At 55.0% G+C, this 24137-nt stretch overlaps 1 protein-coding gene across 4 annotated transcripts in view; it reads right to left on the minus strand.

Moving 5' to 3' along the window:
* ITGB4 (integrin subunit beta 4) overlaps positions 1-21928 on the minus strand; it is a 33692-nt gene extending 11764 nt beyond the window's left edge. For 2 of the 4 annotated variants that reach the window (XM_026090529.1, XM_026090532.1), the window contains exons 1-28: positions 16224-16326; positions 15820-15902; positions 15165-15266; positions 14501-14705; positions 13844-13940; positions 13095-13266; positions 12077-12340; positions 11636-11725; positions 11340-11462; positions 10946-11113; positions 10309-10385; positions 9925-10136; positions 9249-9352; positions 8956-9054; positions 7651-7777; positions 7343-7462; positions 6766-6872; positions 6160-6193; positions 5510-5698; positions 4845-4948; positions 4137-4195; positions 3449-3472; positions 3109-3257; positions 2850-3029; positions 2124-2272; positions 1613-1817; positions 722-882; positions 72-252 (exon numbers count right to left, since the gene is read on the minus strand). In XM_026090529.1, coding sequence (XP_025946314.1) covers positions 72-252; positions 722-882; positions 1613-1817; positions 2124-2272; positions 2850-3029; positions 3109-3257; positions 3449-3472; positions 4137-4195; positions 4845-4948; positions 5510-5698; positions 6160-6193; positions 6766-6872; positions 7343-7462; positions 7651-7777; positions 8956-9054; positions 9249-9352; positions 9925-10136; positions 10309-10385; positions 10946-11113; positions 11340-11462; positions 11636-11725; positions 12077-12340; positions 13095-13266; positions 13844-13940; positions 14501-14705; positions 15165-15266; positions 15820-15902; positions 16224-16326 — 3688 coding nt within the window. Of the gene's footprint in view, positions 1-71; positions 253-721; positions 883-1612; positions 1818-2123; positions 2273-2849; positions 3030-3108; positions 3258-3448; positions 3473-4136; positions 4196-4844; positions 4949-5509; positions 5699-6159; positions 6194-6765; positions 6873-7342; positions 7463-7650; positions 7778-8955; positions 9055-9248; positions 9353-9924; positions 10137-10308; positions 10386-10945; positions 11114-11339; positions 11463-11635; positions 11726-12076; positions 12341-13094; positions 13267-13843; positions 13941-14500; positions 14706-15164; positions 15267-15819; positions 15903-16223; positions 16327-21449 lie in introns of those variants that run through there. The other 2 variants (XM_026090530.1, XM_026090531.1) reach the window with 2 other exon arrangements.
* Between the last annotated feature and the right edge of the window lie 2209 nt (positions 21929-24137).

The raw sequence follows: 24137 nt of genomic DNA on the forward strand, positions 1-24137 counted from the left end.
AAAGGGGAAGAGACATGGCTAATGAGAGCAGGTTTGAATAAACTCAGCTTCCAGAGATTCCCAAAGCTCACCGTCCTCCAGCGTGCGGCAGTGGATGATGTCAGAGTAGGCCCCTTCGCCCATGGCGTTGTAGGCACAGACCTGCATCTCATAATCACAGAAGGGGTAGAGGTTACTCAGCTCTGCCGCTGGTGATTTGACATCGAGGAGCCTGGCTTCTGACTCAGGATCYCCTTGGATCCAGTATTTCACCTGATGAGACAAGAGAAAATCATGATTCCTTCAGATCCTTACCATAGTGGCAAATAATCCCCCATCTCTTATTAGATGTGCTCTGGGGAAGGCAAGGTGTTGTGTGGGCCCTCAGAAATGGGGGGATAGGACACAGACTGAGCATTTCATGCTACCTCTAGCTCTCACTGTCCAGTCTTCTCCCCCACACGGAGCAGGCATGATGCCTCTAATGACTTTCCTAGAGCTTGGCCTAGTGGTAAGCGATGGAAAGGGGGATGGATCCCCAAGAAACTTTGCCTGCAAATCCCATATCCACCAAATAGTCCTCGGGGATGGAGGGGGACCAGGAGCGGTGAGCTTGCTCTCTCTTTGGGCCTCCTCTCCCTGCCTCTTCAGCATGAAGAGCTGTGTGTGTGTGGTGTGGTGTGGTGTGAAACACCCACAGGAGGGGGCCTGCACCCTCCTCTGGTATCTGTTCACCCCTTACCTTGTACCCCTGAGGTTTTCCTGGAGGAGGAAACCAGCTGAAGCGGATTTTCCTGGAGCTGAGAGCCTGGGCGTTGGGGTTGAGTGGTGCATTTAGGCGGCCTTTGGGACACTGGGGGAGCTGGTTCAGGCCAGCCAGTGAGGGGGCACCATCTACCACCTCTGCAGACACGAAGAGAAAAGGGCACAGGTCAGCACTGGTCTCCCACACAGAAGGGGAAGAAGGAAACATGTCTTCCCCAGCACTGCCAGTCCRTTACTGTTTGAACCTCTCAAAGCATTCCTGAGGAGTAGAGCTCCATCATAGTGAAGAAAAACTGAGGCACCTGAAGATGACATCCCCCAAAGCCAGGCACAAGCTGGCACAAGAGTCTGGCACAGAATCACAAGTCCTGCATTTCCCACCCTAATGACTGGACATTGCTGCTTCTGCCCAGGTGAAAAAAATGGGGAGAGCAGTTTCTTGCCTCTGAAATCTTGAGCTCTGTCTGAATGTATCTCTTGATGCCTCGCTGCCTGTACAGCCACAGGAACTTCTACACACAGCCTCCAGCAAGGCCCAGTTCTCCTACCTTTTTATTCAGGCCTCCAAGGAAAAGGATCGMAGAACCCAACCTATTTGCAATGTAGTTTATCCCATGTCTTCCCACCCACCGTCTATACACACTACTGCCTCTAGAGGGAGGCCCAAATCTACCAGTCAGAACAGGATGAACATCCTAACCCCTGTTTCGGGGGCGAGGAGCAGGGCTGGAGCTGGGATCCACAGCGTGTTCTGTGCATTGCCCCAGCACGCCATGCCATGCCATGCCATGCCGACCCCACCTGTCCTGCCACCGTGCCAGCCTGGCCTTGCAGCACGGTTCTCTCCAGCTGCACTGCCAGCCCCTACCTGGGTCAGCGATGGTCACTGTGGCCTGGGGGTACTGGCCAATCTTGGCACCGTTCTTCGGGTGGAGGAGGTCGACRGCGAACTGCTTGAGCTGGCGATTGTTCAGGAAGGTGTCTATCTCGGTCAGCTCCAGCAACGGGACCTGCACTTCCTTCCGGGTCTCCCCAGGCTGAAAGACCAGGTCACCCTCTATGAAGACATAGTCCTGTGGGGGAAGGAACAGGAGTGTGATTATAGTCCACAGCATCCATAAGATGGTTTCCCGTGAGCTTCCTCTCATTTGCCAGTGAACTTCCCCCTTGCCTCCCAGTATACTTGGTGGGATATCTTTGGTGGGAAGACTGAGGCCCAGTGAGTGAGGGCAGGAGGCAGAGCAGGAAAACATCTGCCCTTGTGCAAGGCTCAAAACCTGGGATCACCCCTCTCTCACCCCTGTCCCCTTTCTGAGCCTGATTCAGTGTTTTTCTGCAGACCTAGAGTCACTTCTTTCCCAGTCCCCTGCACTCCTTACCCTGCCGTCCTTGGCGGTGAGATCTCGGGTCCTATATGTGACTTGGGATTTCCCGTCTTCTATGATCTCCCGAACAACAGGGATCTTGGCCACCTTGTCAAAGCGGCTGTGGGAATAGTTTGGCTGCAAGAAGGTGATGAGACTGCTGACTGGAAGGGGCAAGAGAGAAGAAATATGTAAAGCAAATACTTGGAGCAAATACATTAAAAACAAGAAGTTGTCCCTCCAAACAGCATTCACATCACCCTTGGGTGCAAATTTTGTGTAAAAGGTTGCTGTAGGGGCTGAAGACTTTGCCAGTCCTAACCCTTGCTCCCTGCTCAGAATAACCAGATGGGAAGCAGAGACACAACGGTGGGGACATTCACCTGCCCCCAGCAAAAGGGTGTGTACATTATTCCAGCAAGCTGTGGGCTGGAGCAGGGGAGGGATATAGTCAACCCTGGGTCTGTCTCTCCAGCTGTGGAATTGGTAATGTCTAAATCCATGGGGGCCACATGTTTGKGACTCTGTCACCAGAGATGATGACTCTTCCTTGGATGCTTTAAAAGATGCTCTAGTTCAGACGCAGACGAATTAAGTTAAGAGTCAACAAGCAAGTCTCTGGCCTGTGATCTGGAGGAGCTCAAACACGCAGACTGTGCCTTCCTTGGAAGGCAYGTGAGTCTGTCTGGACACTGGACACACAAACGCCCTTCATCTCATGCCACAGTTGCAGCCCTTCACCTTGTTCTTTGATGATGGTGATGTTGACGAGCCTGCGTCCAATCTCTGCAATGCCATTGGGGACATCAATAGCCTCCACCTGCAACTGCTTCTCATCATCATCATCCTCCCTGATGAAGAGTGGGACACGGACATCAACCAGCTCCACAGCCTCCTGGAACTCCACCATCCCATGAGCATCTGGGGGTAAAGGGCGATGATGAGAGGTGGCAGATGCCTCCTGCCCAGCCAGGAGGCAGCACTGGGGTCTGCTTCCTACCTTGGTCCGAGGTCACAGTGTAATAGCCTGGCGACACCTTCAGGTCATTGAAAGCCTCGTGGGAAACATGCTTTTCTGTCACTTTGATGATCTCTGACTTGGCTGAGCGAGGGGCAGTGAGCACAGTGTCCACAATTGTGTGGTCCTGCCTGTGACCAGTGCAAAGAGAAAATGGGGCAGATGCCGAGGCCAGGTTTACTTGTCTCACATTGCTGCTGTGCAGCAGCTGGAGGGGTTAGTGAGGGAGTAGGGCATTCAACCACCCTGCATGCATGTGGGTGCAGACACCCCTTCCAGAGACAGAGAAGTGGCAAGAGAGGGGACTGCAAGATCCACTTACCTTTTCCCAGAATTGGGCTGTACCCTGGGGGAGAAAACAAACCAGAGTGACTAACACATTTGGGGAGACAAAACTGTGCATGAATCACAGCCTTTCGCAGGTCGGAGCCATGGCAGCTGCTCCGCAGGCTCCTCCATGGGCCTGGTGCCAACTTGTCCTCCAGAACCTGTGACCCCATCACATGTTCCCACATGTCTGGCTGCTCCCTTCAGTCCTGGGTTTCCCAATGCAATAAAAAGCATGCCCGGAGGGGAGATCACATCCGCTCAGAGCCATGGAAAGTGGATAACACTCCCTGCAGAGAGCGAGCACCTCCGGACTCCTCTATCCTGCACCAAGCACTCCTAACTTTGCACAGGGCTGAAACCTTTGAAGGCAGTGGGAATTTTCCCATTGAGCACCAAGCAATCAGGATCTGTCCCTGCCTGGGGGAATTTCAGATACATTGTCAGAGGCAGCAGAGATGACCTGCAAAGGTGAGCTAGCTCTAGCTCAGCTCTGCAGATCCCTGCGCAGGTGAAGGAATCTCAGCACAGCACCAGGCTCATGCTTGTACCAGGAAATGGCTCACAGACCCCACTACCTTCCAGCATCACATCCACACCCAGGCCCTSCCCTGTGCTCCCTCGTCAGCAGAGCCCCTGGGGCAACTCAGCCTGTGCGCGAGGTCTCCTCCCCAGTTACTCACCTGAACTTGGTCTGCTGGACCTTGTGGCAGCCAGGAATGTGCTTGTAAATGTCATGCAGCTGCAAGGAGCAAGAGGGACTTTTATAACAGTAAGCCCCCACCCCAAAGCACACAGTCAGCAGGCAGACACAGCTGCCACCAAACCGAACATCCCACCTGCCACCCCCAGATCCTTTCCCCTTGCCCTTTCACATCAAGCAGAGGGGAACCACACAGTTTCCCCTCTCCTTCAGCAGTCCCTGCAATGGAGTTGGCAGCCTCTAAGCCCAGCGAGCTTGAGAACTGGAGCTTGAGGGTCTGGGAATGCCAACCCAGGCTRCGCAGCAGAGACAGGATACTCCAGGATCCCCAGCTCCATTGCCATCTCCCTAGGATGTGGCAAGAGGCCACACTGGGAACTGAAGCCAAACAGGAACTCCAGAGCATGGGCCCCTAAGCCGTGGTTCATGGCAAACCTTTTCAGCAACATAATACTTTGATAATTCTCACAGTCRTGATTTTAAGATTTGTGCCTTTCGTAGGAAAATTCTGCTTTCACTCGGAAATAGAAAGAATTGCTTCTTCATTGCAAAAGCTTTTTAAATTTCCAGGGCAGACGAGTTTCACTTTCCYCAGTGTCACAGACAAAGACGAACACCTCCGCGTGGCTATAACCCATTCCCATCCCTCACCCTGGGAGCAAACCCTGCTATGCGCTCAGGCCCTTACGTTCTCCTCCACTTCCTTACGCAGTTGCTCACACTCCCGGCTATCTGGTTTCAAAAGGTTCTGTGTGAAAAGCCGGGTCAGCCTCAGAGACAGCCCATAGGGAACTGAAAAAAAGAAGTTCTTCAGTCAGACTCCTTCCCTCTTGGTGAGAGAAATAACCTAACCAAAAGCCAGAAGCATGGGGACATACATGATGCTGGGTGTCCAGATTCTTTATCCTTAGCACCCAAACCCCATCTAGCACCAGCAGAGAAAACCCTCTGAGACTTGAGTGCTTACTGGGAAGCTCTGTTTAAGATCCACCCAGGAGCCTGTGAAGGATGCTGTGTCCAGTGGTCCAGCTCTGGACTGATGAGGAAGTGCAATCTAGGCTGGATCACCTGAGCTAATAAGACCTCAGACACATGCTAGGAACATACGCCACCAGGTCAGGCTGTCAGGAGCTCTCCAAAGCTACCCACAGCTCCTGTGACAGGCCTGGACACAGGAATGTGCTGCTCAACTGCCCCCTGGGATGGAAGCAGATAAAGGAACAAGCCACCTTGTAATGGGCTTGGAGGTGATGCTATRGCTGGTGGAGGCAGGAGGCAACCACAAAGGATTCCTGTCCCTTATAGCCCCTGCAGCATCTCATCTGGACCCTGTTTCTCAAATATGGCACTTACTGAGCTCTTTGGGGTTGGTGGCAGCGAGGGAGGTGAAGCCCTGCTTGTGAACATTGTTGTTGATCTTCCAGCGGACGGTGTCTCGGCCCTTGAGGGACCCACTGCGCACCATGGGAGTGTCCAGGTGGTCAGAGGACATGAGGCTCTGGCGAAGCATGTAGTGGTCCTCCTTGAAGCCAACAGTGCGGCCTGCAGAGCAGCGGGCAGGGTCAGAAACTAGACAAACTCGAGCCACCAATTTCCCAAGACCTGGGACTTCATCCTGGAGTATCTTTTGTGCTYCCACCAAGCCGAGGGTGTCAGGAGTGCACTGGAGCTGATCAGGCAGTGGAAAAGGCATGGGTTGCTCACAGGCAGGGAGAGTAGATCACCCTGGCTGGGCATTAGGAAAAACACAGGGTAGGAGAGCACTAGGGCAGGATTCCCCTGCGGGCACGCACAGGGCATGCGGCAGGGATACAGGGCAGGAGTTTAAAGGGCTCCTTGGCTAAGAGTCTCTGCCAGGGACTTTCCCCTGGTTAATCTCCCCAGCCTGCAGGAGATTACTGTGCCCAGGGAGGAGGAGAGATGCTCATTCCAGTATGCCCTCCTGCCCGGGAGGGMGGGGAATCCCTCATATCCCTTTCCCCCCCAGTTCAAAGGGATGGTACCTCGTGCACAGCAGGGAAGCAGGGCCAGGCAAGCCTAGAAAACAAATGACCAAACACACATTCACTCTGTGGCCAAGAGCAAAAAAMCCCCATGTCTCCAGCTAGGGGCATTCGCATCATCAGCATGGGAGCAGAGATCGGTGGGGCTCWSRAAGCAGATTTTAGCCAGACATCCCTTTAGCTGGRGAAATCRCATTGYAATTCATATAAGCAATGGGAGAGGTGTTGAGTACCAGTGGGACCCAGCTACTAATAATCTGGCCATGCTGGAGGATGGGTGGACTATGGAAATTTGTCACGTTCTGGCCTTTATCTGGTTCCTCCTGAAGCCTCTGGCAAAACTGCAACCAATTTCAATAGGCGCTGGCTCTTCTATTCCCTCCCAACATATTATATTTTCCATTTGTCCCCACCAACTCTCCCAGCTGGTCAGGGAAGAAAGACAGAAAACCTTTTTTTCTGGCATATTCTCAAAGCTGTTCAGTAGGAGAGAGACTTGAAGGACAACTTTTCAAGAGCAAAGATTTGTTTTCGGTAAGGGCTCCCTCTCGGACCAGTCTTGCCCTCCTCCCTAGTGCGGAGAGGCAGCCGGGCTGAGGAACTCACCTTGCAGCAGGCGCAGAACTTCCAGCAGAGCAACAGCAGCAACCCCAGGAGCAGGATTAGGAAAATAAGCAGCGGGATAAGCCACAGAAAGTTTCCCGGAGGGCACTCTGCAACCAACAGCAATGCACCCACCATGATTTAGGGGCATCAAAACCCTGTGCTGTGTGTGCACAGGGCACAAAAGGAGGGAAGGRGGGAGGCACGGACGGATGGGAGAGGCTGGACCACAGCTCTTTTAGGCATGGAGCAACCAAGTTCAGCCTAGGAATTTCTCTCTCAGTGCTCACACAGAAAAACRCTGCCCATGGAGAGGTCTCCTCCCACCTCTCTGCTCTCACTCGTTCATCCCAAGGGGCTRTTCTGCACCTTGCATCTTTCCCTGCCGGTGCTGGCAGTGAAAAGGCACTGATCTCCAAAGGTCCTGATCTCTGAGGGCACTATCCACCTCCTGGCATTCATATGAGATCTGAGTGTAACCCAGCACACAGCAAAGGGAGGAGAAGAGGTGCTGCACGCGCAGAGAACTGCTAACCCAGACTCCAGGCTGCACCTCCCCTCCTGCCGAGTCCCTGCTCACCTTTCTTCTTCTGCACCTGGACGGTGGTGTTGGGGAAGACGCTGGGATCTCCCTCCAGGGTGTAGTGGTACGTGCAGTCATCCTCCTCATCCTGGAACGAGCAGTGTTCATTGGCCTCCTCTGTGGATGGAAAGACAGGACATGATTGCCAGGCTGCAAGGGGATCCGGACCAGGAACCCAGCACTAAGCGTGAGGAGCAGATCCACACACAAACACACACACACACACACACACACACACACACACACACACACACAGAGCAAGGCACATCACACATGACTGCACAGAGCTCCAAGCCTCCTGGTACCTTTCTTCAGCTCTTCCACCATCTGGACCTGGAGGTGGCAGGTGCTGCAGTTGCCTTTCATCTTGCCCGTTCCCCAGGCCTGGCACTGAACACAGTCCCGGATGCTCTCGCACACAGCCTGGAAACCCTGGGTGGAGACGCAAGGTGGGACCCTTAGGAGAGAGGCCAAGGGGGAGCCAGGGAGAACATCTCCGAAAGGCAACAACGCCGTGTCCTCATCCTCACGACAGAGCAAGGAGAGAAGGTACTAATAGAAAGCAAGCAGCTAACACAGACAAGGGATTTGTAGCCCAGGAGACAGCCAGCCACAACTTCACTTCTTGCAGCCAGGTAAGGCTTTTTGCATTTATTGGACGAGGTGAGGGCGGCTCCAGAGAAGCGACTGAAAGGTCTGCTCAGCCTCGGGGCAGGCAGCTCCCTGTCTGGCTCAGAGGTGTCGGGAAGGGACTTACCAAGAGCAGGTCTGTACCTGCCGCGCGGCGCCGCTGCCAACAGGAGGATGGGTGGGGGCCAAGCAGAGTTAAGCGCAGCTCTCTTTAGTCATCTGCCTGGGAGGCACCAGTTCCCTCCTGCACACCCACCCCCGAGCTGCAAGCCACTGCAGCAGCTCTCTGTCGGAGGGGTGATGAAACGAGGGGGTGGAACTGGGCGCCTGAATTCAGGTCTGGATTTTGGCGGCTGACTCCCACACCTCCCAAATCCAAACAGTGCACATGAGAGAGAGAGTCCACACCTCAGCCCACACAGCACAGACCCAACGGTTCAAGGTGTTTGGACTGGAGACACTGAACCCTCACAATCCCTCCAGAATCTCTTATGCTGACACGCTGTATTTGGGTGGTGGTTAGATTTTCTGCAAGGGTTTTTGGTGGCCTTCCTAAAATATGACCAGCTTACCTTTGTCCTCTCCCATCACAAGGTTAGCACGTGTTTGTCAATGGGGAAACTGAGGCACTGGGCCATGAAGGGACTTTTTCCAGTCTCATGGCAAATCAGAAAGAGAAGCCAGGAGCTGAGGCTCAAATCTCTGCTCTGATTGCTAGATACAGTCCCTTCACAAGTGTGCTGGTAAACACAAATATACCTTAAACAATCATATGGCTTTAATGCTGCTGGTGAACTGGAGGGCAAAGCAAGCCCAGGGCTGTGGAGTGGCTCCAGCACAGAGCCCTTCCTGGTCACCAAAGCAAGATTTTGTTCCTGTTTGAGATGTGCTTTCATCTTTGCTTTGTTTTTCTCCCTCCCAAGGTTCTACATGTGACAGAGGAGTGATAAAACCAGAGGGACCCTGGGGCTGAGCCTTACCAGGGAGTAGCTGATTTCGCAAGTGGAGCTGGTGTACAGAGAAGCCATGTCACAGATGCACCTGCCACATTCACACCTCCCATGGTTATTGCAAATGCCCTGCGGGAGGAAAGGTGACAGTCGGTGTCCGAGAGCAACCACAGACACCCAAGGGCACTGGGAATGAGCACGCTGCCAGCGGCCCTGAATCTCAGACCCTGGGGCAGTTTGCTACAGTCCCACCTCTAGTGGTCTTCCCAAACTCAGTGCAAAGCAGCCCCCCAGCCAAGGCTGGCCTCGGGGACGGGACTTACCCCTCTGCTGTCAATGCAGGTGTCATTGCTTGTGGGACATTCGCAGCCAGGGCCCTCCCAGCCGCTCTCACACACACACGCGCCCTTGGAGCAACGGCCACGATCTGCAACGTAGAAGAAATCACCAAGGGACCCCCCCGACCCTGCGCCGCTCCCCCAGCCCTGTCCATGGGCCACCTCAGCTCTCCCAGTTTCAGGGGGTTGCAAAGGGCTGCCCTGAAGCCAGGACTCAAACAGATTCCAGTGCTTTCTCTCTGCATCCCGCTTCCCCAAGCACGGAGTGCCCACAACCCATTGCCAGCTATGCAGCGGGACACTGCCAGTCCATGTCAGCTCCRCACTGAGGGACGCACTGACCTGCCAGTGCCTGGGGCAGGAGAGGGACCGTAGCAACGTGCTGCAGGCAGGGCTGTGGCATGGAGCTGCACCCTCCTCAGAGCACCCCACAACAGGGACACTCATCATCTACCTGCCAGTGCCACAAACCTGTCACCATCACACCTCTCCAGCAGCTATCTCAGCTGCTTTGATGCCAGCCCAGAGACAGCTGCCACCACAAGGACTGCTCTCAGGGTGCCTGCAAGGATCCACATTCCCTCTCCCCCAGCCCTGGCAGCGCCTGAAGGGGACRTGCGGTGGGGACCGGGGCCAGGAGGCAGCAGGTGCCTGCTCTCACCGTTGCAGAGGAAGCCAGAGGTGCGCGGGCACTGCAGGACATCGTACTGGCAGAAGTCGCCGTCGAAGCGCAGGCTCAGGTCTTCAGAGTAGCACTGGCACTTGCCACAGAGACATTCGCCCCGGCCCGAGCACGGCTCCACGTCCCCAGGGCGGATGCAGGCCTCGTTGTTGAGGGACGAGGCTGGGGAGCAGTCGCACGCGTCCCCTCGCCTGATGGGGGGGAGGAGATGCTGAGAGAGGCAGGAGCAGGGCACAAGGCAGCAGACTCCTGGCCTGATGCCTGCACACAGGCAGGATGTCCTTGGTGCAAGCATGTGTTACTCTGGGTGCCCAGAGACAGCAGGACCCGCGAGGGGGGTACAGAGCTAGGCAAGGTCCTTACCAGCCTGCATGGCAGATGCACTGGCCGCAAGCAAAGTCCCCATTGAAGTTGCACTTGGGTGAGCGAAACTCTTGTTGCTGTAAGTGAGGAGAGAGGAGATGTTGCCAGCTCCCCTGTGGGCTCAGCACGCCCTGTGCCATCTCAGGGGTCAGGAAGGCAGAGCCAGGGGAAAGACTGGGCACATGAGACAGAGCTCTGCAGTAGGACAACACGCACACTCCTTCACTGGCTGCATGAAGGTCTCCTTGGCCAGGCTGAGACTCTGCTCTGCAGGCAGCTGGGAACAATCAACTCATTCCACTTGTGAGTGAGCCTCTCCAGCAAGACACCTGGCAGATCTGTCTGCCACCAAACGGGCAGATGCAATTCTCACTTCAGCACCCTCAGAGCAGGATGAGGGCCAGCAGCCCAGCACCCCAAGCGTGCCACTGACCATGCTTACTTGTACATTCACAGCAGCAAAACCCACAACTCAGATCCTCCTGCCTTAAAAGCACAGAGCTTCTGGCGCTGAACTAGAGGGACATGGCTGTCAGCAAGGAGCTGAGCGGGACCTGCACATGCTGGCCAGCACATACCCACTCCCAGCTAGACGGGAAAAGCGCTGGGGTTCTCTGTAACGCACAGCCCCCCATACCTGTTCGCAGGGACACGCGTCACAGATGACAGAGGCTTGGACTTTGAGGCTGTCACTCAAGGACGTGGGTTTCACGTGGATAACTCCCTGTCGGTCTTTCTCGGGAAGGCTGCAGACGTGCTGCCCGCCTACATACTCAAGCGCCTTCACACGCATGTTGAACTTGCCCTGGAAAGGAAGGGACACACAGGTGAGCTAGCTCTGCCCAAAGAGCCTGCTGGGTATAGCTCTGCTTGACTGACCCTGTCGCTGGCAAGCGAATGCCTGGGAAGGAGAGAGACGGCACAGGCAAGTGACAGCTGCACTGTGCCTTCCTCACGCTGCCCCAGCAAAACCACAGCAGAGCTCTGCACGTTGCACACACCTCCCCTCCAAGGCAGCCACGGGGACTTACCACTTCGCCCCGGGTGATATGGAAGGAGCCAGATTCTGTCTTTTCATACATGGTGGAGACAAACTCTGTCTTCATGGCTTTGGGAACAAAGTCAGCCCGGATGTCCATCTTGGAGCGGATGCGCTATGTGGGCAGAAGGTAATCACTGCACTGATTTTCAGCTGTATCCTTGCAACCACCCCCACGGCCTGCCCTGCAGGAGTCACATACTGCATCCTCTCCGCTTCCTGTGGCAGGAGGTTCCCACCTGCCATCTGCCCTGAGAGCGAGACCAAGGCCCCAGGGAGAACTGTTACCTCAAAGGCTGTGCGAAGCAGCTCCACGATGTTGGAAGAGTCCTCCTGGAGCACCCCGATCTCAGAGATGGGGAAATACTTGTGTAGCTTCTGCAGAGAGAGAGGAGCCCACTGAGCCACAGCACCCACAGCACAGCAGTTGAGCTGCAGCATGTGCTGAGCATCTACTGTGTCCACCAATGCTGAGGGGAGCCCTGGATGCCCAGTTGTGAGGCTCTCTATACTTGAGGTTGGAGGGATTAGAGCAACCATTTCATATTCCCTATCTGTTCCAGCCTGGAAGGAGCTAGGGTGAGCAGGATTAGACACCAAAGCAGGCCCAGAGCCACCAGAGAATGACCAGGGCTCCTCTGTTTCCTCATAGCTAAGCTGCAGGCAGAGGAGGAAGGGTCCTGAAGGAAAGTAAGCCCATGTGGCTCCCAACCACCAGGCTCTCCTCACCTCATAGTAGCTGTAGGAATGGTTTGTGACAGCAAAGATGGGGATAATGTTGTGCTGTCCCAACAGGCGCACCAGGGTTGGCACTGAAGGATAGTCCTGCTTGGTGTCATATCTGTAGGTGCCATCAAGATCCAGATGACACTGTTCATCATTCTTCCTCAGAATCCCTGCCAGGACGTTGGTGCCATCAGCTTCATAGTGAAAGGCAGATTCGGTGGAAAACACGAGCAGGTGAGTACTGTCCTTCCTCCAGCCAATCTTATCCTACAGCCGGGGAGGGGGAGAAGGGACCTTTATCTCCGTGTCCATCAAAACACCGCACAGAACTTGCACCCATTGGCAGACCAGCACTGGCAGGACTGGGGTCTTTGAAAAAAACAAGGGGCAAAGCACCACCTCCATTTGGCAGCAGATGCAATCAGCTACTTGGGAACCCAAGCCAGTAGGTCTCTGCTCCCGCCATCTGTGGCCCAGGGCACATGACGTCTACCTGGTTGGACAGTGCCAAGTACATATATAGAGAGCAGACAAGCCCTTGCTTTTCTGGACACGTTTGGAGCTGTGCTCATTCATTTATATGTGTCTCTCTCAGCCAACTGGACAAGCCCAAGCGGGCAGTTTTCCAAGGAGTGGAATTTCGCCACAACAAGCACAAAGGGGGACAGTACAGAGGCAAGAGCACACAGGGTGCCCAACGATTAGCTCCTGTGCTGGGGATCAAATACCAGAGAGATAAACACATGTCTGGTCTGAGATCTAGGAAGAACTGGGAATGCGGAACAACTCAGCACCAGTAACAGGAGCAACAAGCTGGGGAGGCGAGAACTGACTGTGGCCAAACCTGAGATCTGGACTCATTGACTGTATAATCAGCTGCCCAATGTGCCGTTTCTCTCATCCACTCATTACCACACTGGTATCATTCCACTTATTACCCAGAATCAAGCAGATCTATCCTCTAAACCCCCCCCGCCCCCCTCCACACACACACAGCTCTGGCTTCCCTGGCCACTGTCACCTTGCAAACAGCTGTCTGCAGGATGGCATCAAAGCCTCCTTCTGGGGCATCCAGGTTGCCAGAGATGCGCTCTTTCCTGAGCTCCTTGCTGAAGTAGYCGATGTTGCTGGTCAGGCGGATGACGTTCTTGAACGAGAAGGGGGAATCAGCATTGTTCCAGGGCTCACGCAGCCTAGAAGAGAAAAGGAGAGCAGGGCTTTTGCATGGGGCAGGTCTCATTGCAAAGGGATGCTCCATCAACCCAAGCAGGTCACTGCTTGTCCATGTGCAGCTCCTAGCACAGGACTGCATGTGCAAAAGGTTCGCTCCACCTGTCTTGGGGTACCTAAGCCAGCTGGCCACCCACCCCAAGCTCCCTGGATCCTAGGAGAGAAAGGGTGGGAGGTCATTCTTGGAAAGATTGATCAAGGGAAGACATGAAGTTGAGATGACAAATCAGTGGCCCTGAGAGGAGGGACAGGAGCAGTAGAAGGGATAAGGGCAGAGATGGAGGTGAAGGAATGATGTGCAATCTGTTGAGACATGAAGCTGGAGGAGGACACTGCTGATATCGGCATTGTGTCACAGCAAGCCCTGAGCGCAGAGCAAGGAGGCCGGAAAGCAGAGATTTGCAACAAAGAGTGAGAGCTGGACAGAGGCTCTTGCACTGCAGACAGAGAAGATCAGGAGAGAAATACAAGGTACCTGAGGTACCTGCCCTCCCCACTCTGATCCTAGCCCACCCCCTTGGCCCCATCAGCCTCACTCACTTCTCAGGTCTCATGTCTGTCTGCGGGGATGAGACTTTGTCCACAAACTTGCCAAATCCAATGGTATAATCGCTGGTCAGGGCTTGCAGGAACTTCGCTGGGAGGAGGGGAAGGGAGGGAGGAATAGACATGTGAACAAAGAGATGTCTGCAAGATCGCTGCTCTAGGGAAAGATTCTTTTTCTCGGCTACCTTCTTGGCTCACCAAGTCTTAGACAAGACTTCCAAACTGTCAGCTTTTAAGCTTTTTGGGGCTGGGCTTGTTTTTTGGGGGTGAAAACCTACACCACCTAGCCTTTGGTGGTTCCTCTCCAAGGCTGGTGCTTGTCCTATAGCACAAATCACCTTTACGGGCTCGAGATGCCAAAGCTACTGCACAGAACAACTCTGCAGGGCACCAGCACTCATACTCGGCTGAATAGGAGACAGGACATATGATGAGCCCTGCAAGACTGGGGGCCATATCTCATGTTGGGAGAGACCTGCACAAAGCAGCAATAATAAGACGCATAATTAAAATGCCACCTTTTGGCCATTTGCCGGTTGCATACCTTTCTCTGGTGCTGGCAAAAATTCACAACCCCAGGCAAGAGAGATTCACCTGCCTTCACAAGTGCAGGGGTCTGGCTACCCCCTCTTCTCCCAGCCCTGGTCTCACCTAGCTTTTGGCCCATGCTTTTGAGGTTGTCCAGATCATCAGACATAGAGTAGGAGAAGTCCATGAGGATGTAGAGATCCACAGGGCTCTCGAGGGGCTGGAAGACATCCATGTCGAAGTTCATCTCCTCCCCAGCTCGCAGCTGCATGAACATGCTCTGGGGGGACACCTCAGTCCTCCTCTGGGACTTGCTGATAGTGATATTCTGTGAAGAAAGGGCATTGTGAAGTGGATGGACTCCATCTCCTGTACTATGCAATGAGGAGGTGGCAAGGAGCAGGGGAATACTTGGGAAATGGAAAGCCATGGATGATTGCACACCCTTCCTTCATGTACAGCTGGAGACCGGCTGCTGAGCCAGCCTCCCCCACACCCAAGTCTGCCCAGCTGGCCACTTCCACCTCCTCCAGACCTTGGCATTTTGCATACATCTGTTTCATCTGAAAAGTCACCGCAGCCTCAGTGACTAGGGCTGGCTGTGAACAGGTTCCCCCAGCTGGCAAAGGGAGAGCATTGGTTTTGAGGAGGCCCTACATAAAAAGTGGTGTGTAGTTTGTATTTTCCCTGCATAAGAGTTTAGAGGAGGATGAAGGACTCGAAGGATGCTGGAAAGAGTAGGACCCTTCAGCAGAAGTGGAACAACGATTCTCTACCCAGCACCTACCTGCAGAGTCCTCATCTCGCCTCTCGTGTACACAATACTGGCCTCCTCGCAGCCGTATCGCAGCAAATTCTCCCGCAAGTCGCAGCGAGGCTCTTTGAAACTCTGGAGCAACAGGGGAAGAACGTTACAAGCACAGAAAGCAGCAAGTCTCCGCGCAAGGAGGCCATGCCGCTGGTCAGAAAGCGGGGTCCTCTTCCCAGACGGTTAGATCTGGTGAGCCTTTGCAAGCCGGAGAGCAGCAGGCAGACACGGATGAATCTAGCACAGAACAGCCAATGCCGCCTCAGGCACCAGGGAGATGCTACAACCAGTGAGTCACTGGGTCTTCTGGGGCAAGACTCTCCCTCCCTGCTTGGCACACACCTTCCCCCAGGAGTTCCAGATTTGTCAAGCAGGCATTTTCTGATAAATCCCTGTATTTCTGGAAGTTTGCCATGGACTCCCCTTCCTCTCCRTTTGCCAGCGTAGGCTGCTTGAGCCAAAGGAAAACCACGTTTTAAGAGCTTTCAGTCTTGTAGACAGAAGTTCGAGTCAGCAGCCGACTCTGCACTCAAGTTACTCTCCTGGATTTCAGCTGGAGCGGCAGGATCTCTCCACTCRCAGGGTGTGAAAGCAGCCTGGAAGCAGAGTCCCACGCTCCCCTGTAAGCTCTCACCTCATCCGTGCAGAAGGAGCAGTCCTTGTCCACGCGGATACACTCAGTGCAGCTCTTAGCCCGGGACGACACACATCTGTTATCTAGGGGGAAAGCAGAAGCATGAGGAACGCGGAATTGGGCAGGTTGTGGAAGGGCACAAGAAGGGCAGATCCCGTTCCTGTGGATGTTGGTGGGAATTTTGCATGGGTGTTTGGTGGCAGATGGCTACAAAACAGCAGCAGGGTATGTGAGAGAGGTGTCCCAGCTGCCAGGGAGCTAACAGACGAGAGAGAAGGCACACGGCAGATCTAATAAGGACTTATCTGTATGAAGACCTTCATCTTCCAGAGTCAAGAAGGGGTTTATACAGCCCCAGAGGGAGTGAGCGAAGATCATGGAAAGACGTATGAGGCCACACTCACTTTTGTTCCTTTGGCAGAGGCCTGTGGTGCAGAGCAGGGACAGGAGGAGCAACCCAGCACACACCCTTGGCAGCACATCCATCCTCTTCCTCCTGAAACACATCCATCAGCAATATCATGGCTAGCTCCAGCCGTGGCTGGGGGTGCTGAGCCACCAGTCTCCTGCAGGAGCCAGGACTGGCACAGGAGCACAGACTGCTCCCTGGCAAAGCCCAGCACCATCCTCACACATGAGCAACAACCAGGTTGAGACCTTCCTTCTCCTGGTAGCTTAAAGAAAAGCAGAGAAGAAAAACAAGGCGACCGTCTGCATCTCGCCCCAAAAGCAAAACAGACCCCTCCCTTTAGCTATTTCCTATCGCACTAAGAATTTCCAGGATGGTCGAACCAACAATAAATAGAGGGTGAGGCTTTGGGAAGTGCCTGATGGGGAGCTTTGGGCTGCCTGGAGCTGCTGAATGAGTCTGTGGTTCGAGAGCCTGTTGCTCTTCTCTGCTTCATTGGAGGTGGCAGGACCCATTGCAGGGAGCTGGGTGCAAAATCCTAAACAGAGGGAGCCATTTTCCCTGCAACCACACTTCCACCCATGATTTATTATTTGGCCATCAGCAAACTCTCAATGCTGCCTCGATCTCTGCATTTGGACCTGGTAAACAGGAGAGACAAAACTGGAACACGAGCTCTGTGGCTGCCTGGCTGAAGGGAGCTCAGGCTCCTGCGCCCCAGCGGGGAAATTGGAATATTCAAGGCAAAAAGTCTGGTCTAAAGACAATTTTAAAGCATCTCTTTTATGGAAGATACAAGTGTAAAACATAAGATACAGACAGATTGTCCAATAGCTTCTTACCCTGTTCACCCTGATGCTTCCAACCATTGTCCTACAAGCCATCAACCTCCTCGTATTTAATGGGGTAATTTCCCACACACAGGCTGTGGTGGCTGTGGGGATGCACAGAGCACTGCCGGCTGCGGGGAAAGCCGATATTTTGCACAAAAAATGCAGACAATCACCTCCCTATTTCCAAATTTCCTCTAGAAGGGAAAATTTCACTTTCACACTGGAAAAAACTTTGTTTGGATTTTCATGAYAATGAAAAAAAGCTGTTCAGTCATACAGGTCAGGATCAGCTCCTGACCGTAGGAAACCACCCCAGCCCTTCCTGAACACACACGTGCTCCAGCACTCCTGCCTGCTTCGTCCCACCCACCCCCTGCCTCCACCTTGGCCCAGCCAACGAACCTGCTCCAGACAGGGCAGTGGACAGGGTGGACACGTGCTGGCGGGCAGCACCTTTGGGCAGGAAGGGAAAAGTGCTCTGGAGCTGAAGGTGAAAGGGGGCAGCTTCCCCAAAATGGTTTGACTCCCGCTCGATACTTGGGTTTGGTTACTGGGGAACAAAACTGGGGAGTTTCAGAAACTAAACTTTATGCCAATAGCATCTCACCTCCTCGCCCGGAGGCTTTTGGAGCAGACGCAGAAAAGCCCCTGTCCCACCAAGCTGGGTCGGGACACTCCACCCCTACAGGCTCACTCATCCGCATGGATTTCGGGGCCTGACATGGTTTTAGCCAGCGCCAAGCAGTCCCTGAGCCTGGGCCAGGCTCACCCCGCGGAGGGGAGAGACACGGCAGCCTTTTGTTGCATTCAACCCCACAAAACACCCAACGCCTCAGCGCCTGCATGTTTGCCAGGGTTTGGGCTGTTGGCGAGGTGTCAGGGCTGAGGAATTCCCCTGGCCTCGCTCCTCCTTCCCTTCAAGGAAAATCACCCGGGATGCAAAGGGGAGGCAGGGCAGTCAGAAACCAGCAGCACACCCCGCAGAAGCACATCTGTCCTCTGCTCCTGAAGCTGGAAAGTCAAATAGACCTTCCCGGCCCTCATACCGACCCACCTGAAAGCACCAGCTCTGCTTAGGAGCAGGAGACACAGGCAGCAGCGTGCCAGAGGGCATACGCTGCCCGGGAAAATAGAGCCCCAAACCCATCAGCCTGGTGCCTGAGCACAGCGCTCAGCGTGGGCTGGGAAACTAGGGGAGATGTTCAATCCTGCAGCTTACCCCAAGCACAACTTGCAGAGCCCAAACCCGGTGTCAGAGCAGCCCGGGGTGCTGGGGCAGGGTGCCGAGGCACCCCTGCACCGCCTGCATCCTTGCCCCCTCTGCGGGGGATTGCCAGGCGCCCCTGCCCTTCCTGCGGTTGCAAAGCATCGGGCTCCTTACCCTTCTCCTCAACCTCATCTTGCCAAACCACCCCTCCAGGCTCCCCTGCAAGCCAGTGCCGATCACGGAGGATGCACGGCCAACAATGGGGGTTGCGTTGGCTGGTTCTGCTCCCAGCACCACGAGCAGAGCTCAAGCCACAATCCAACTTTTGACTGCCCCAAGCCAGCCTAGGCAAAGAGGAGGATGAGCATGAACATGTTTCACAAGGAGCTCTTGCTGTCCTCTGCAGACGCCCAAGTCTGTGGAGGAATCCCCGGGGAGCAATAACCCCAGGCACCAGTACAGCCTGAGGCCTGACCTTCTGGAGAGCAGCTCTGCAGAGAAGGACCTGGGAGTCCTGGTGGACATCAAGTTGAACATGAGCCAGCAACGTGCCCTCATGGCAAAGAAGGCCAGTGGTATCCTGGGCTGCATCAAGATGACCACTGCTAGCGGGTCAAGGGAGGTGATCCTTCACCTCTACTCTGCCCTGGTGATGCCACCTCTGGAGTCTAGTGTCCAGTTCTAGACTTCTCAGTACAAGAGAGACATGGAGCTACTGGAACGTGTCCAATGAAGGACCACAAAGATGATTAAGGAACTGGAGCATCTCTCATATGAGGAAAGGCTGAGAGATCTGGGACTGTTTYGCCTAGAGGAGAGAAGGCTCGGGGGGATCTTATCCATATTTATAAATATCTGAAAAGAAGGTGTAAAGAGGATGGGGCCAGACTCTTCACAGTGGTGCCCAGTGACAGGACAAGAGGCAACAGGCACAACCAGAAACAGAGGAAATCCCACTTGAACACAAAAAGCCATTTTTTCCACTATGAGGGCGGTCAAACACGAGAACAGGCTGCCCAGAGAGGTTGTGGAGTCTTCATCTTTGGAGATACTCAAAACCCAACCAGACACGGTCCTGGGCAACCTGCTCTAGCTGACTGTGATGGAGCAGTGGGGGTTGGACCAGGTGATCTCCAGAGGTCCCTGCTAACCCCCACTACTCTATGACTCTAAGCCTGTCTGCTCACCGGGACTCTTGCAGCCTGTTCTCCACCACTCTTTCTCCCTCCCCAAACAGCTCTGGCCTTCAGAAAGTTTTGGCAACTGGGTACTCCAGAAATGCCTTGCCCAAATTCCCAGGGGAGCATCAGACGCCTGCAGCTCCTGCACCTCCCCTCCGTGTTTGGATGGCAGGGACTGCATTAGGACCACATATGACGGAGCCAACACCATGTGCATCAGGGACTGACATATTGCTAAACGGGAGGGTTCTGGAAGGGACGACACCGCACCGAAGCAAAACACCCTTTGCACTGATCTCCAGCCAAAGCCCAGTTTGGAGGGGCCAGGAGAGCGGCCGTCTGCCCACGCGTGCCTGTGAAAACCACGGCGCTTGCCGCTTGCTCGAGGAAGCCCTGGGCCCGCAGCTGCACCGCAGCCTCGCTGCCTCGGCCCCGAGCAGCCGCGGGCTCCCGCACGGGCTGAGCTGYGAGCGCATGGATCAGCACCATAATCCATAATCTCTCCCCCCGGGCTACTCCCTCCTTGGCACACGCAGAGGCACAGACCTCACAGGTGCCACGCTCCGAAACTCAAAAATTAGCAAGACGGATCCCCACAGCAATATCAAACATTTGGCGCAAAAGTCAAAGTGTTGTTTAAAGACTAAATCATATTCGTCTTTGCTTTTGTTCAGCTTCCCCTCCCCTTTTCTCCTTTTTCCCTCCTTCCCCTCTGTACTTGGAGACTCGCATGCAACAAAACGTCACAATTTGCTGTTTACCGCAAAAAGCAGGATCTTGGCTCCCGGGTGCCGACGGAGCGGAGGACCCCGACGCGCGGCTCCCGCATGGGACAAAGCACAGCAGGGAACATGCAGCCTCAAAGCCAGACCAGACACCCATAGGGACGTCCCGGCCGGGCAGGGGACGCCTGACACCCCCCGCCCCGGCAGCAGGCTCCCGGGCGCAGGTACAGCGCGAGAGACGCTTCAAAACAGTGAACTGCCAAAAGCCTGCAGAAAAGTCAGGATCCTGCTGTGCAGCTGCCCAGATTCCTGCACAGCCGCTGCCCCGAGGTCTCCCCCGGCCCCCGGCACCGTCCCTGCCCTGTTCCTGGCATATCCTCCCTTCCTCTGACCCACAGCTCGCTTTTTCCCTCCCTCCCTCCCCTCCGTGTGCAATCGTTCTTCCCCCTCTCCCGCACCCCATTCGCGCCCCTCAGCTCCCTTGCGCAGACCCCGCCAGGCACACGCTCGCCTTTATTCCACCTTCCACTTTCCTACGCTCCGTATTTCAGATTCACTAGGTGGAAAACACAGAGCTATGTTTGCAGTTCAGCAAAAAACAGTCTTTCAGAACCCAGTTCACGTTTGGCCCTTTTCTCTCCGGGTTCAATCCTCCTCCTCTGCTCCGAGCGACTCCCGCATTTCGTGGAGATCGCGCCCAGCACCCCATTTTGCAAAATGGCCTTTGTGTTTTTAACGGGCCAGACCCACCTGCAGCTCTGAAGGCTTCAGGCTGCTTTAAATGTAAAGTCAAACGGTTTCCTCAATGCCAGCTCCAATGCACAAGCAACTTTTCCCCAGGAAGCAGGGTGGACGGAGGGAGAAAAACAAATCTTTTTAATCTGCAACAAATTGTCCCCTAAAGCCACAACACAGTTGAGATCTGCTCCCTGCGGGCTCCGCTCTGCTATATCACGGCTGCTGAGTATCCCCTATACGTGCCTTACGGGCGCAGTCCCCCCTCGTCCTGTTTTGCTAGACAAAGCAACTGCGAAAAAAGAAACAAATCCTGCACAGCTCTGCAAAACAAAACTGTTCAGCCACGAGCGCTGCCGTCCCCGAGCAGCAGAAAGGCACGAGAAAGCATGCAACAGCTCAAACGAGAGAAAAGGGGGGAAGCACGCGCGCGGCCGAGCCCCCCTTGCCCTGCGCCTTACCGAGCCCCCGAGCTAATCGGCAGAGCAACGTTAAAGCGAGCTTGACGCCGCAGAGCGCAGACGAATTAATTCCACAGACCTCACGAGCGCCGGGGCTGACTCAGTGTCCAAATCCTCTGCAACCAGCCAAATAACAGTCACCCACACGACCGGCCAAGAAATTCTTCCGAAGGCAAAGAGGGAATTCGCTGCTTCGCTGCCACTAGCTGATTTCCAGGCTTGGCCTTTTCTTTTCTTTTTTCTTTTTTTTTTTTTCTTCCCTCCTCTGTATTTTCTGTCCCCTTTCGCTCTTTTCCGGTTAAATGTCAACCTTGGAGCCGCTGGGGAGGGCCGGCAGCCCGCGGTCTGACATACCTCCGCAGCGGTTGCTGCGCCCGCCAGGCAGATATCGACTTTGCTCCGATTTCCTCTCGCTGTCGCGCCCCGGCGCTGCCTGCGGCTGCCCCGGGAGCCCCGCCAAGGCGCCGGGGAGCGAGGAGGTGGGGACAAGCRATCCGCGAGCTCCCTGCCCAGGTGAGGAAGAGCTTTATCCCCGCCGGGGAGGAAGGAGGGGGTACCCGTGACTCAGGGCTGGCATTCCCACGCCTCGTGCACACCTGTACGGGCAGGACCGGCCCGCGGCCGCCCAGCAGCCTCCCGCCCGCCTTCCCCAGCACCAACCCACAGGAAAAGGGCTGGGACGGGAGCCAGCCCGGCCACGCTCGGGGATTTACGGAAGGGGCTGCGCGCACGGCGGCGAGCGGCTCGGTGCTGCGTGGAGCCCGGCCGCCGTCCGCGCCGAGCGAGCTCCCCGGCTTTCCCCGAGTTCTCCTCCTCGCCGGTGGTTTTTCCTCCGCGTTTCCCACTGTCCCGGCCGGGGGTGGTGTCATTCCCGGGACCCGGGAAGATCAGGCAAGTTCACGCAGTGACAGCGGCGACCCCCCCTCCCAGCCCCAACTTTGGGAACGTGTTTACAAAAAGCGCCGCGCCGCCTGCAGCGCCCGTGCCCGGGTTAAAGGCAGCGCCCGGCCCCCGTCCACAGCACACGGGGCTCGGGGGTCGCTAACCCCCCCCGGAACCCCTGCAGCAGTGCGAACGGGACCCAGCCGTGCTCGTTCCCGCGGCAGGGCCGGGAGCAGGGTCCAGGGACGCCGGGAAGGCGACAGAGCCGCCCCGCTGCCAGCCTGGATCTCACATCGGCCCGGAGCAGCCTTTTGCCGAGATGCCCGGAGCAGATGCCGTGGCGCAGGCTGCGTTTTAGCTCCCTGGTAAATCCCCCCCGTGGAAAATTGCACCCCCGGCTTTGACRCCGATACAAACAGCGATGGCCCGACAACTGCAACTGCAGATTGCGATCGGCTTTTAGTTCCTGTCTTTCTTGGACGTTTCCCTTCCTCCTTTTTGGAGATTAAAAAAAAACCTAGCAGGGCAATTGCAGCCTCTTTATTTTTCCTACAGCGTCRCGGTGGCGGCCGGCCAGCTCCCCCTCTAATAGCGGGGACCAGGCACTGATTCCATGACAGCAAGGAGCAGGATCACTTTCACTACAAGAAAKATGAAGCTTGAGTGAATATGAATAAACAGGTTAAGCCCAGGGAACAAAGTAGGATGTGCTCACGCTATTAAAAATCACAACCAGYAGGAGACACGCGAGGGGTAGGGGCAACTGAAGATTGCGCAGGCAGTTTAAATCTGGTATTTCCTAGTTTCCAAACACTCGATTTGGCAACTTCAGCCTTATCCTTGCCATTTTGGAGGTGCCATTTCTTGTATTTAAACCAAAATTCTGAAGTGTTTTTTTTTTTTAAACCACAAAACACATTTACTGCCATGTGCAGCATCAGAGCTGGGACACGAGGGTCTCTGCAGCTCAAGCCGTGGAAGCGGCTGCTGGCAAAGGGCAGCTCGTTACCTGCCGAGGGGCTGCAAGCAGAGGGACCCGCTCAGCCTCGGGACGCCGCAGGCACAGCAGATGCCATGAGACGCTGCAGACGGAGGAAAGTCAGGGCTTCAGGGCAGAAGGGATCATGTGTTGGTGCTTGCAGACCTGCCTGCTCACATCCCCTGGTTTCCTCTGGTCCCCTCCACTGCCAGTGCCCAGCCCACCTCACCTCTCTGCAGATCTCCCTTGGCACTGCAGTAAGCAACGCTGCCGGGTAACAAAGCTGAAAAAGGCAGATTGGGCTACAAACAACAAGAAATATATTAATTAAAAAGTATTTTAGTGATGGTTCCCCAACAGGAGCCCTGGACCCACCATAGAGCCCAAACACYAGAAAAGCTTGGGAGCAGCTGTCTTGCACTGCAATCTCCAGCATCTGTTGTGTCTGGAGATCCTCCTTCCTGCATCTGAGATGGAGGATGCTTATTTTGTCTCCTGTAAAGCAACTCTGGTCCTACCTTCATATACGCTCACTGCTTAYCTAAACACACAGAGCTCTCAGCTGCCTTCTGATGGTCCCAAGGCTGCCCACTTTCCTCCAGACTGCTCCTCACCTTGGGCTACTGCTGCTAGTCCAGGCGCTCCTCACTCCCTCTTGGCCACTGGGCAACACGCTGGGCTCTGGTTCTCCCAGGTCCAAGGTCTCCTCATCCTGCAGCAGCCTTGATTTGTTGCCCAACCCTAAGAGATAAGGAAAAGGGACCAGTCAGAGGAGAGTTTCTTCTTTGAAACCCTGCTGCTGGCGGGAAGACTCTAGAGGGAATGGAAACTGAGTGACAAGAACTGATAATATTCACCCGATGCCTCATCCTCCACCCCGCTTTCATTTCAGGAGCGTGAAGAACA

The sequence above is a fragment of the Apteryx rowi genome, unplaced genomic scaffold (genome assembly GCF_003343035.1).
Source record: "Apteryx rowi isolate R43461 unplaced genomic scaffold, aptRow1 scaffold_86, whole genome shotgun sequence".
Taxonomy (NCBI): domain Eukaryota; kingdom Metazoa; phylum Chordata; class Aves; order Apterygiformes; family Apterygidae; genus Apteryx; species Apteryx rowi.